The sequence below is a fragment of the Pristiophorus japonicus genome, chromosome 3 (assembly GCF_044704955.1).
Source record: "Pristiophorus japonicus isolate sPriJap1 chromosome 3, sPriJap1.hap1, whole genome shotgun sequence".
NCBI classification, from domain to species: Eukaryota; Metazoa; Chordata; class Chondrichthyes; family Pristiophoridae; genus Pristiophorus; species Pristiophorus japonicus.
In genome coordinates, this window is record NC_091979.1 from 328796580 (window position 1) to 328810594 (window position 14015).

General features: G+C 50.4%; 1 protein-coding gene across 1 annotated transcript; it reads right to left on the reverse strand.

The window, feature by feature from the left end:
- Window positions 1-10130: 10130 nt before the first annotated feature.
- On the reverse strand, window positions 10131-11245 carry LOC139256419 (uncharacterized PPE family protein PPE62-like). Its single transcript, XM_070874217.1, has 3 exons — window positions 11033-11245; window positions 10685-10942; window positions 10131-10550 (listed from the first exon to the last, which is right to left on the reverse strand). Exons 1-3 carry the CDS (start codon window positions 11243-11245, stop codon window positions 10131-10133), a joined length of 891 nt encoding a protein of 296 aa, XP_070730318.1.
- Between the last annotated feature and the right edge of the window lie 2770 nt (window positions 11246-14015).

Here is a 14015-nt window from a genome sequence, read left to right on the forward strand (position 1 = left end):
CAACAAAAATTTCAGCGAGGTTATCCGATTATCCTATCCTTTATCAGCAATGTTATGTTTTCGGTATAACCTCACAAACACACACAGGATTTTAAATGGCTGATAGCTTCAGGAAACCAGTCAGGTGACTCCCTCTTTATTGTTGTAAACAACAATGACTGCAATGCCACAGTAGCCCACTGGGTGGAGCTATATATATTACAATACCAATATAGGAGGAGGAGAGATGCTATTTCTAATATACAATTAGGACGCAGTTCTAGAAGTGCATTTGCTGCCATAGAAAGTGGATTTGGGTGCACATCAATCAAGAAGTGCTGGTATAATCCAATAGAAAATTGAGGGCATGAGAACATAAGAACACAAGAAATAGGAGCAGAGGTAGGCTATACGGCCCCTTGAGGCTGCTCCGCCATTAAATACGATCGTGGCTGATCCGATCATATATTCAAATTCAATTCCCTGCACGCTCCCCATAACCCCTTAATCCCTTTCCCTTAACGGTTAAGAATCTGCAACATGACTAGCAACCGCCACCTGCCTCCCCACACCCCGCCCCTGCGAGGATATTGGTCCCGGCTCTGTTGGTGTGCAAACCGTCTGGCTTGTACAGGACCCACCACCCCCAGAAACGGTCCCAATGCCTCAGGAAACTAAAGCCCTCCCGCCTGTACCATCTCTCCAGCCATGCATTCATCTGCTCTATCCTCCAATTTCTGTATTCACTAGCTCGTGACATCGAGAGTAATCCGGAGATTGCTGCCTTTTGAATCTCTCTCATGGCTCCCTAAGCTATGCCTGGAGAACCTCTTCACTCTTTCTACCTATTTCATTGTTCCTGATGTGGACCACGACCTCTGGCTGTTCACCCGCTTCCCCCAGAATGCCTTGTGGCTGCTCAGTGACATCCTTGACCCTGGCACCAGTGAGGCAAAATACCATCCTGGATTCACGTCTGCGGCCACAGAAACACCTCTCTGCTCCCCTATCATTGAATCCCCTACCACTATAGCTCTTCTGTTCTTCTTCCACCCCCTGTGCAGCTGACCCACCCGTGGTGCCGTGGATTTGCCTCCAGCTGCACTCCCGAGAGCCACCATCGCCCTCACCAGTACTCAGAACAGAGTACTGATTGGAGAGCGAGATGGACTGAGGGCACTCCTGCACTAGCTGCCCAGCCGTCATTTCCTCTCCGGCGGTCACCCAATCCCTACCTGCCTGTACACTCTTAAGCTGCAGGGTGACCCCCTCTAGAAAGGTGCTATCCACGTAGCTCTAAGTCTCTCGAATACGCCGCAGTGAATACAGCCGCTGCCCATGGTCCAAAATGCGGCCCTCGAGTTGGTGCAGCTAAAGACACCTCCTGCACACATGGTCATGCAGGCTGAGCGAAGCATCCAGGATTTCCCACATGCCACAGGATGTGCAATCCACGGGACTGAGCTGCCCTGCCATCCCTCTCGTTACACTCAGAACTATGAAGTCGAAGTTAACTCTAAACCTTAGCAAAACGCACCCAGCAACTACTCAGCAAACAGCTCATTTAATTAATTAGTTCTCCTTAGACAAGAGATATGTTTCCCAATCATAATAATGGGAACTCCTACTTACGGAGGTTCCATTATTATGAATGAGAATATACTTTATCTGGATTGACTGCCCAACCCATGTTACTCCACCTCCAGCTTACGAACATCCAGATGTGCATGCGCTCTTATGCGCAGTGTGTGAAGGCCTCCGGACCAGGTCCTCTGATGGCCGCAGCAGGAACAGGTAGGTGCAGATCCTTTTTCCTTTTTCTGTCATTTGTCCGCGGGGAGACCTCGACCAGGATTTCTTGGCCAGTGTGTTTCCAAGCCAAATATGGAAGAAGCGGTGCTGAATTGAATTCTGGGAACAGACGCAATGTTTTGGGGGTAAATTTGGGGAACAGTGAACACAATATCATTAGGAATTGAATAAGGATATGGAAAAGGACAAGGACCAGTCAAGCATAAAAATACTTAACTGAATTAAGGGTTAAATTCAGTGAGTTTACAATGGCCCAGATGATTTGAAATCAAAACTTGGTAGACAAAGCAGTTATTGAACAATGGTTGGCTTTCAAGGAGGCGATAGTTCTAGAGAATCATAGACAAGTTCCCATGAGTGGAAGGAAAAGGCTTCCAGAACTACAGTTCCCTGGCAAAAAAAAAGAGAGATTAAAATGTGACAGAAAATTGAGATTTATAAAAAACGTAAGGTACATAATACAGCAGAGAACGATGCTGAATTAGAAAGTATGATGAGCATCTAAAACAGGGAATAAGAGCAGAAATGAGAGCGAATGAGAGCAGATTTACAGCTAACATAAAAGGAAATCCAAAAGTATTTTATAAACGTGTAACTACTACAAGGGTAGTCAAAGGAAGGATGGTGCCAATCAAGGACCAAAAAGGAGATATTCCTCTGGAGGCAGAAGTACAAATGAGTATGTTCCACCTGCCTTTACTAGAGTATAAAAGGCTGCCAATGTAACAGTGAAGTCGAGTTTTTGTTTAGGATACAAATAAATAAAGAAGAGGTATTTGAAAGGTTGGCTGTCCTGAAGGTAGAAACCTCACATGGTTTGGAGGAGGTGCATCCTTAATTACTGAGGCAACTAAGAGTTTAATTTGCTGAGGCTCTGGCCCCAATATTTCAATCTTCCTTAGATATGGGGTTAGTGCAAGAGGATTGGAGGATTACACATGTTATAGCCCTGTTTAAAAAATCCAGGTCAGTCAGATTAACATCAGTGAAGGCAAAACGTTCAGAGACAATAATCCGGAACAACGTTAATTGGCATTTGGAAAAATATAGGCTAATAAATGAAAGCTAGCATGGATTTGTTATGGGCAAATCGTGTGAGAGTAACTTGATGGAGTTATTTGATGATATAATGTCGAGGGCTGTTGAGGGCAGTGTATAAATAAATTAACCATGTGTTTGTCAAAGAACCACAATGTTGAGTTGCTTGCAAAATTGCAGTCCGTGGAATTAAAGGAAGTATGGCAGAGTGGGTGCGAAATTAGCTAAAGGATCGAAAGGAGAGTGCAGTGGTGAACGGATGCTTTTTTTAGACTAGAGAGAAGTATATTGTCTTGCACCCTGGGGATCGGCATTTGGGAAACTTACTCTGGGTCACGCCATAAATAAAAATGTGTGTGCAGCAACTCAGGAGCTGAAGCTTAAACTCGAGTTCAGATACAATGATGGTGAGGTCAGCAATAGGGAACTGGCTCACCAGAACAATTCTAGAATACATCGTAGCTGCCAAGAGCAGAGACCATAGAAGGATAAAATTAGCCCAGATCACCAAAAGTGAAGTCATTGATTTTCTTCTGTTTTGTGTCTCTGGATCACTGGGAATCTCCCCACTGACCCAATCTCCAAGTCGCTTGCGAATTATAATGGTCACAAAAATGTGTCTGACTGTTAACACATTGAGCATCGGAATCAGAATAAATGTTACACAAGAAGTGAAAATATAATGTTGAAATTCAATTGCTGTCCATACCCCTGAAAATATAATACTGAAGGTCATAACCCTCTGTTTTTTTGTCTTTTTGAGGGGATTGACTTATGAGGAAAGGTTGAGAAGGTTGGGCCTCTACTCATTGGAATTCAGAAGAATGAGAAGTGGTCTTATTGAAACGTATAAAATTTTGAGGGGGCTTGACAAGGTGGATGCAGAGAGGATATTTCCACTAATAGGGGAGACTAGAACTAGGGGGCATAATCTTAGAATAAGGGGCCGCCCATTTAAAACAAGATGAGGAATTTCTTCTCTGAACATTGTAAATCTGTGGAATTCGGTGACTCAGAGAGCTGTGGAAGCTGGGACATTGAATAAATTTAAGACAGAGATAGACAGTTTCTTAACCGATAAGGGAATAAGGGGTTATCGGGAGCAGGCAGGGAAGTGGACCTGAGTCATGATCGGATCAGCCATGATCGTATTAAATGGTGGAGCAGACTCGAGGGGCCGTATGGCCGACTCCTGCTCCTATTTCTTATGTTCTTATGCTGATTCTGGCTAGGTTCAGTTCTACACTCACTGGTTCCCCTCCCTCTGCTCCCCTTAAGGTACTGACAATGGCTGGGTTCAGTTTTCGAAGGCAGAATATTATCTGAATGGCAGCAGATTAGGAAAAGGGGAGGTGCAACGAGACCTGGGTATCATGGTACATCAGTCATTGAAAGCTGGTATGCAGGTACAGCAGGTGGTGAAGAAGCCAACTGGTATGTTGGCCTGCATAGCTAGGGGATTTGAGTATAGGAGCAGGGAGTTCTTACTGCAATTGTACAGGGCCTTGGTGAGGCCTCACCTGGAATATTGTGTGCAGTTTTGGTCTCCTAATCTGAGGAAGGATGTTCTTGCTATTGAGGGAGTGCAGCGAAGGTTCACCAGACTGATTCCAGGGATGGCTGGACTGACGTATGAGGAGAGACTGGATCAACTGGGCCTTTATACACTGGAGTTTAGAAGGATGAGAGGGGATCTCATAGAAACGTATAAGATTCTGATGGGATGGGACAGGTTAGATGCGGGAAGAATGTTCCCAATGTTGGGGAAGTCCAGAACCAAGGGATACAATCTTAGGACAAGGGGTCGGCCATTTAGGACTGAGATGAGGAGAAACTTCTTCACTCAGAGAGTTGTTAACCTCTGGAATTCCCTGCCGGAGAGAGTTGTTGATGCCAGTTCATTGGATATGTTCAAGAGGGAGTTAGATATGGCCCTTTCGGCGAAAGGGATCGAGGGGTATGGAGAGAAAGCAGGAAAGGAGTACTGAGGTGAATGATCAGCCATGATCTTTTGAATGGTGGTGCAGGCTCGATGGTCCGAATGGCCTACTCCTGCACCTATTTTCTATGTTTCTATGTTTCCTGTAACAGCACTGAGCTCAACCCAGCCCATAATGAGCAGGGCTCAGGGAGGTTGGTTGCTTGGCACTGCAGTGATGTCATAAAGCAGGGGCCATTCAGCCCAGCTGGTCCTCTCCTTGTCCCTTTAAAGGTGAAGAGCTGGGACATCCTGTCTCAACACACATCCTCCTGTTCATACTGAGAATCCCCAGGGAAGGCCCAAGGCCCAGAGTGTGGAACACAACCCAGGGGGAGGAGAGCTGGGACATCCTGTCTCAACACACATCCCCTGTTCATACTGAGAATCCCTGGGAAGGCCCAAGGCCCAGAGTGTGGAACACAACCCAGGGGGAGGAGAGCTGGGACATCCTGTCTCAACGCACATCCCCCTGTTCATACTGAGAGTCCCCGGGGAAGGCCCAAGGCCCAGAGTGTGGAACACAACCCAGGGGGAAAGAGGAGAGAGAAGGGGAGGTAAATGAAGGAGTGGGGACTGAGGGCCACCAAGCTTCAGTTTTAGAGCCTGTAGACTTCAGGAGGGATCAGCGAGTTCGGTAGTTTCAGGATCCAGGGAGAGAACAAGGAGCAGATGGGGAGAGTGGTGTGGATTCCAGCACAGTGAGGATGTAGGGGGAGGGAGATTGTGTCGGGCCGTGTATTAGGGATGTAGGAGGGACAAGAGAGGAAAGGTCAGAGGAGCAATTACTGCAGCAGTGTCCATCAATAGTGAGAGAGAGAAGGTGGGGTCAGAGTGGGCCCTGGACAGGCCGGTGAACTGTTTGTTTGCTGTGACCAGCTTTCTCTCTGTCACAAATAACCTTCTGTAGCCCAGTGACACAAACAGCCCATTAAACGCCACCAATGCCCTTTGGTCTGGTGAGGTCTTCCTTTGTGAAACATCGACTGTTGTTAAAGCTTCTCATTCTGACTCGTTCACAGTGAGACAGTATCCACTGTCCCTTTTATTCCATGGGCTTCATCTTTGCTGTTATTGGTAACACGCCCGGGATCACTAAACACAAAACCCAGTCTGTTAATCACTTCCAGCGACTGGACTTAGCGTGTGCCCCACAACATCTCTTCCACCTTCAATGTGTGAATAGAGCATCACACCTGCAAAGCTGGTGTAAGTTTATATCCAGGCAGCAAATCTATTTAAGAAAAGCCGCAGGCCGATGAGACACTGTTCAGGTGCCAGTGTGCTGCTGGTTTGTCTGGCATTTTGCCTGTAATGGGAAATAACTGAACATTTCTCCCAGTGTAACCTTTGCTGTAATGAAATGTGTCTTTTAATAAGCCTCACGTCCTTGCTCATGTCTGCTGCCATTGTGTAGAAAGGGGATGTGTGAAGATGGTGTTTGTATGGAGATGTGAAACAAGGAAACGCTATCTGTGTGTGGCAGTGACACAGCCTTGTGGTCACAGGCAGAACAATGTCCCGATATCCTTGTGGTTATAGTTTGAGCAGGGTCAGACCAGGAATGCTCAAGCTAAGAGGTGCCAGGGATCGGGAGCAGCGGCAGTAAATACAATCTAAATGTAAATTCCGATGTAGTTTATCTTCATTTATTCCTATTTTAATAGCTTTTGCTGAATGTGGCCCATGGCCAAGTGCCAGGATATTGGATCAGGCCCACCGTAGAAAATGAGTTTGACCCCCTGAGGTAGACAATGTCAACCGGATTCCCCCATCCACCAACCTAACAACTTCTTTACAAACTCAAGCTAGTTTGTAAGATGTGACCATGTTTACTGGAATCCGTGTTCAGTATCTCTAATGGCCCCTTCCCTTTCCCCATGATGGAAAACAGCATCTCTCAGGATCCCTTCGAGCACCTTCCCGGTGATCGAGGTCACGTTGATGGGCCTTCAGTTCCCGAGCTCAGACTTGTGCCCAATTTGGAAAATGGGAACTACATGTGCTTCCAATCTCAGGGAACAATCCATGACTCTACTGAGCTGTTGGAGATATGGGCAAGGGGCTGACAGAGCACCCGTCCCATCTCTTTAAACACCCTTGGGTGGATATCATCCACACCTTACACCATCAAGATTAACCCGCATGGTGACTTTGCTGTCAGTGAAGAGAGATGAGAAAGACCAAAGTGCCATTTGCCCCTCTGTGTGGTCCTGAAGGACTGTTTCCAGGCTGAAGATCTCCCCCCATACGATCCTCCCCCCAGATTGTCCTCTCTGAGGTGATGCTAAACACTCGGGTGGGAAGGACAAAAATCTATAGCAATGTGTTGAAAGCAACACTAATTTATTTGCATATATTCCAAATATTAAACTCCAGTTCAGTTACAGGAGTTATTAACATCAGCAGAAACAAACCCCAACTGTCAGAATGAACATGGTTCAGTTAGGATGCGATTAACAGCAGCAATAACAACAGAATCCAACCCCTGCAGTTACTTGTGAATTTGCTGGTGTGTCAGCAGGTGGGATGATGTAGTGAATCCCTTCCCACACCCGGAGCAGGTGAACAGCCTCTTCCCAGTGTGAACTCGCCGATGTGTTTCCAGCTGGGACGGGGAGTTGAAACGTTTCCCACAGTCCCCACATTTACACGGTTTCTCCCCAGTGTGACTGCACTTGTGTCTCTCCAGGTTGGACAATAGACTGAAGCCTTGTCCACACACACAGCACGTGTACTGTTTCTCCCCGCTGTGAACAGTGCTTTTTGCTTCCACGGTCAAAGGCCTATTCAGGTCCCGATGAATTGAGCGACTTCATCAGATCTTAATGTGATGTTTGGTTTGAGCCTCCGGTTGACAAATCCTCCGCTTTTAATACCCTGTAAAGTGAATTTCAGACAGGAAAAATGGTAGGTGAGAGAGAACCCACAAAACACAAAGGCAGGTTGAGAAATTGAGCTTAATGAACTTAGTCATTTGTGGGGCCAGCACCAGAAACAGTAACCATGAAAGCTGCCAGTTTGTAGTAAAACCCAACTGGTTCATTAATGTCCTTCAGGGAAGGGAACCCACCTCCAATTAAAGTCTCATATGGGGAATTGTTTATTCCACTGGGCCCAGAATTACTGGGGGTGAAACCCAGCAGCTACTCCTCCATCTCCACTCCAGCTCAAACTGATGCAACAAACAGACTCATACAGGAGGCCAGGTATCCAAAGCGTCTTTCTTACATGTGTAGCATAGGTGAGCGGCGATCTACTCTAAATTGCCCTAGATTTGGGGACTTGAGAGACTAGATTTTGCTTTGTACCGTAATCCAGGTCGCCGATTGATGCGTGGGCAGGACCATTGGAATGGCCCAGGTACAACAGGCGATGCGGCAAGCAGCAGGGGAGCGGTGAGGTCGGGGTGGAGGAGCAGCGAGAGATCGGGGCCAAGGAGAGGCGAGAGTTTGGGGTGGAGAGATTGGGGCCCATGAGAGGCACAAGTTCGTGGCAGAGGGATTGGGGCCTATGAGAGGCGAGAGTTCGGGGCGGAGAGATTAGGGCCCATGAGAGGTGAGAGTTCAGGGTGGAGAGATTAGGGCCAAGGAGAGGCAAGAGTTCGGGGCAGAGAGATTGGGGCCCATGAGAAGCGAGAGTTCGGGGCGGAGAGATTGGGGCCAAGGAGAGGCGAGAGTTCGGGGCGGAGTGATTGGGTCCCATGAGAGGCGAGAGTTCGGGGCAGAGGGATTGGGGCCCATGAGAGGCGAGAGTTCGGGGTGGAGAGATTGACGCCCACAAGAGGTGCGAGTACGGGGCCCGGAAAAGGCGAGGGCCCAAGGACACATGGGCCAGCCCACACTGCGATCTATGGGCAGTAGGAGTATGTGCAGCAGAGCTGGTCTCCATTCGTCTTGGTTAACCCTTACCACTGGACCAAGACTTTGCTCTGTCCAGCCCGAATGGTGGCTGGTGTGCAACGGTCACCCACGTTAAAAGAATCCACGCACAGGCATCTTCCACCCTTCAATATGTAGTTCGGGACCTTGAATATCAGGTCCCATGTTGAAAAATCTGTGAATTCATCCCTTTTTGGTGTGGAAGCAGGTTATCCTCAATTTAAGGGAGTGCCTAATACCACACTGTACAGGAGGCCAGGGAGCGACTTCCGCATCCAGCACCCACCCTGATAGAGAGCGGCTGGGAATTGCTGGGTCTGCTGTATAAATGCAAGTTGTTGTTTTCCTGGTGTGGGGGAGGCGCTGTCCCCAGGATTTGCTGATGCCGGGCCCGGCGGCTCTGACTCGGGGCCTGAGAGCCGCACTCGGTGTCGCCCGGGGCCCTGTGAGCTGCACTCGGTGTTGCCCGAGGCATGAGAGCCGCACTCGGTGTTGCCCGGGGCCTGAGAGCCGCACTCGGTGTTGCCCGGGGCCCCGTGAGCCGCACTCGGTGTTGCCCGGGGACCGAGAGCCGCACTCGATGTTGCCTGGGGCCCCGTGAGCCGCACTCGGTGTTGCCCGGGGCCCCGTGAGCCGCACTCGGTGTTGCCCGGGGCCTGAGAGCCGCACTCGGTGTTGCCCGGGGCCCCGTGAGCCGCACTCGGTATTGCCCGAGGCATGAGAGCCGCACTCGGTGTTGCCCGGGGCCTGAGAGCCGCACTTGGTGTAGCCCAGGGCTCCGTGAGCCACACTCGGTGTTGCCCGGGGCCTGAGAGCCGCACTCGGTGTTGCCCAGGGCCTGAGAGCCGCACTCGGTGTTGCCCGGGGCCTGAGAGCCACACTCGGTGTTGCCCGGGGCCCCGTGAGCCGCACTCGGTGTTGCCCGGGGCCTGAGAGCCGCACTCGGTGTTGCCCGGGGACCGAGAGCCACACTCGGTATTGCCCGGGCCCTGAGAGCCGCACTCGGTGCTGTCCGGGGACCGAGAGCCACACTCGGTATTGCCCAGGGCCTGAGAGCCGCACTCGGTGTTGCCCGGGGACCAAGAGCCACACTCGGTGTTGCCCGAGGCCCCGTGAGCCACACTCGGTGTTGCCCGGGGCCTGAGAGCCGCACTCGGTGTTGCCCAGGGCCTGAGAGCCGCACTCGGTGTTGCCCGGGGACCAAGAGCCACGCTCGGTATTGCCCGAGGCATGAGAGCCGCACTCGGTGTTGCCCGGGGACCAAGAGCCACACTCGGTGTTGCCCGAGGCCCCGTGAGCCACACTCGGTGTTGCCCGGGGCCTGAGAGCCGCACTCGGTGTTGCCCAGGGCCTGAGAGCCGCACTCGGTGTTGCCCGGGGCCTGAGAGCCACACTCGGTGTTGCCCGGGGCCCCGTGAGCCGCACTCGGTGTTGCCCGGGGCCTAAGAGCCGCACTCGGTGTTGCCCGGGGACCAAGAGCCACACTCGGTATTGCCCGGGCCCTGAGAGCCGCACTCGGTGTTGTCCGGGGACCGAGAGCCACACTCGGTATTGCCCAGGGCCTGAGAGCCGCACTCGGTGTTGCCCGGGGACCAAGAGCCGCACTCGGTGTTGCCCGGGGCCTGAGAGCCGCACTTGGTGTTGTCCGGGTACCGAGAGCCACACTCGGTGTTGCCCGGGGACCAAGAGCCACACTCGGTATTGCCCGGGCCCTGCGAGCCGCACTCGGTGTTGCCCGGGGACCGAGAGCCACACTCGGTATTGCCCGGGCCCTGAGAGCCGCACTCGGTATTGCCCGGGCCCTGAGAGCCGCACTCGGTGTTGCCCGGGGACTGAGAGCCGCACTCGGTGTTGCCCGGGGCCTGAGAGCCGCACTCGGTGTTGCCCGGGGCCTGAGAGCCGCACTCGGTGTTGCCCGGGGCCCTGTGAGCCACATTCGGTGTTGCCCGGGCCCTGAGAGCCGCACTCGGTGTTGCCCGGGGCCTGAGAGCCGCACTCGGTTTTGCCCGGGGCCCTGTGAGCCACACTCGGTGTTGCCCGGGGACCAAGAGCCACACTCGGTATTGCCCGGGCCTTGAGAGCCGCACTCGGTGTTGCCCGGGGCCTGAGAGCCGCACTCGGTGTTGCCCGGGCCCTGAGAGCCGCACTCGGTGTTGCCCGGGGACCAAGAGCCACACTCGGTATTGCCCGGGCCCTGAGAGCCGCACTCGGTGTTGTCCGGGGACCGAGAGCCACACTCGGTGTTGCCCGGGCCCTGAGAGCCGCACTCGGTGTTGTCCGGGGACCGAGAGCCACACTCGGTGTTGCCCGGGCCCTGAGAGCCACACTCGGTGTTGCCCGGGGCCTGAGAGCCACACTCGGTGTTGCCCAGGCCCTGAGAGCCACACTCGATGTTGCCCAGGCCCTGAGAGCCACAGTCGGTGTTGCCCGGGGCCCGAGAGCCGCACTCGGTGTTGCTCGCACCGCTCAGTCTCCGGGAGCCTCTCCGCACAGGGAGGTGCTCTCCGGGGACAAGCCCTTCCCACGCGCTGCTCCCCTGCGGATGGAGATGGGGCATATTCCCCCAGGCGGTGCACTCTGGGCAAGATCATCCGCCATTGTCGGGGAGTGGTACATCACAGGAGGCCTTGCGGCCCATCGTGTCTGTGCCGGCTCTTTGGTGGAGCTGTTCAATGAGTCTCACTGCTCTGCTCTTTACCCGTGGCTCAGTATATTTTTCCCTGCAAGTATTTATCCAATTCCCTTTTGAAAGTTACTATTGAATCTGCTTCCACCACCCTTTCAGACAATGCATTCCAGATCATAACAATTCGCTGGGGAACAAATGATCCCACATCTCACCTCTTGTTATTTTGCCAATCATCGGAAGTCTGACTCCTCTGGTTACCTACCCACTGGAAACACTTTCTCCGTGTTTACTTTATCTAAATCGTTCATAATTTTGTACATCTCCATCAAATCTCCTTTTACCCTTTCCTGCTCTCTTGTCAAATTTTCACCAGTCTCTCCACATAACAGAAGTCCCTCATCCCTGGCACATTTCCTTCTGTACCCTCTCTAAAAGCTTAGAAACAGAGAAAATAGGTGCTGGAGCAGGCCATTCGGCCCTTCAAGCCTGCAACACCATTCAATATGATCATGGCTGATCATTTTTGCAACTTCAGTACCCCATTCCTGCTTTCTCTCCATACCTCTTGATCCCTTTAGCGGTAAGGGCCACATCTCACTCCCTTTTGAATATATCTAATGAACTGGCCTCACCAACTTTCTGTGGTAGAGAATTCCACAGGTTCACAATTCTCTGCATCAAGAAGTTTCTCCTCATCTCGGTCCTAAATGGCATATCCCTTATCCTTAGACTGTGACTCCTGGTTCTGGACTTCCCCAACATCGGGAACATTCTTCCTCCATCTAACCTGTCCAATCTCATCAGAATTTTACATGTTTCTATGAGATCTCCTCTCACTCTTCTAAACTCCAGTGAATACAGGCCAAGTCGATCCAGTCTTTCTTCATATGTCAGTCCTGCCATCCTGGGAATCAGTCTGGTGAACCTTCGCTGCACACTCCCAATAGCAAGAATATCCTTTCTCAGATTAGGAGACCAAAACTGTACACAATACTCAAGGTGTGGTTTCACCAAGGCCCTGTACAACTGCAGTAAGACCTCCCCACTCCTATATTCAAATCCCCTAGCTATGAAGGCCAACATACCATTTGCCTTCTTCACCGCCTGCTGTACCTGCATGCCAACTTTCAAAGACTGATGTACCATGACACCCAGGTCTCGTTGCACCTCCCCTTTTCCTAATCTGCCGCCATTCAGATAATAATCTGCCTTCGTGTTTTTGTCCCCAAAATGGATAACCTCACATTTATCCACATTATACTACATCTGCCATGTATTTGCCCATTCACCTAACCTGTCCAAGTCACTGTGCAGCCTCTTAGCATCCTCCTCACAGCTCACACTGCCACCCAGCTTAGTGTCATCTGCAAACTTGGAGATATTACATTCAATTTCTTCATCCAAATCATTGATGTATATTGTAAATAGCTGGGGTCCCAGCACTGAGCCCTGCGGCACCCCACTAGTCACTGCCTGCCATTTTGAAAAGGACACATTTATCCCGACTCTCTGCTTCCTGTCTGCCAACCAGTTCTCTATCCACGTCAGTACATTACTCCCAATACCATGTGCTTTAATTTTGCACACCAATCTCTTGTGTGGAACCTTGTCAAAAGCCTTTTGAAAGTCCAAATACACCACATCCACTGGTTCTCCCTTGTCCACTCTACTCGTTACATCCTCAAAAAATTCCAGAAGATTTGTCAAGCATGATTTCACTTTCATAAATCCATGCTGACTTGGACAGATTCTGTCACTGCTTTCCAAATGCACTGTTATTTCATCTTTAATAATTGATTCCAACATTTTCCCCACTACTGATGTCAGGTTAACCGGTCTATAATTACCAGTTTTCTCTCTCCCTCCTTTTTTAAAAAGTGGTGTTACATCAGCTACCCTCCAGTCCATAGGAACTGATCCAGAGTTGATAGACAGTTGGAAAATGATCACCAATCCATCCACTATTTCTCGGGCCACTTCCCCAAGTACTCTGGGATGCAGACTATCAGGCCCTGGGGATTGATCGGCCTTCAGTCCCATCAATTTTCCAACACAATTTCCCGCCTAATAAGGATATCCTTCAGTTCCTCCTTCTCATGAGACCCTCGGTCCCCTAGTATTTCCAGACGGTTATTTGTGTCTTCCTTCGTGAAGACAGAACCAAAATATTTGTTCAACTGGTCCACCATTTCTTTGTTCCCCATTATAAATTCACCTGAATCTGACTGCAAGGGACCTACGTTTGTCTTCACTAATCTTCTTCACTTCACATACCTATAGAAGCTTTTGCAGACAGTTTTTATGTTCCCAGCAAGTTTACTCTCATACTCTATTTTCTCCCTCCTAATTGAACCCTTTGTCCTCCTCTGCTGAATTCTAAATTTCTCCCAGTCCTCAGGTTTGCTGCTTTTTCTGGCCGATTTATATGTCTCTTCCTTGGATTTAACACTATCGCTAATTTCCCTCGTTAGCCACGGTTGAGCCACGTTCCCCATTTTATTTTTACTCCAGTCAGGGATGTACAATTGTTGAAGTTCATCCATGTGATCTTTAAATGTTTGCCATTGCCTATCCATCGTCAACCCTTTAAGTATCATTTGCCAGTCTATTCTAGTCAATTCACACCTCATACCATCGAAGTTACCTTTCTTTAAGTTCAGGACCCTAGTCTCTGAATTAACTGTCACTCTCCATCTTA

Bases quoted from the DNA above. Each gene is read 5' to 3' on its own strand.
- LOC139256419 (XM_070874217.1), bottom strand. From the start codon at position 11,245: ATGCCCCATCTCCATCCGCAGGGGAGCAGCGCGTGGGAAGGGCTTGTC. The intron at 10,943-11,032 runs GCCCCGGGCAAC...TGCGGCTCTCAG, and splicing joins ACACCGAGTGTGGCTCTCAG to GGCCCGGGCAACACCGAGTG. The intron at 10,551-10,684 runs GTGCGGCTCTCA...TGCGGCTCTCAG, and splicing joins AGGGCCCCGGGCAAAACCGA to GCCCCGGGCAACACCGAGTG.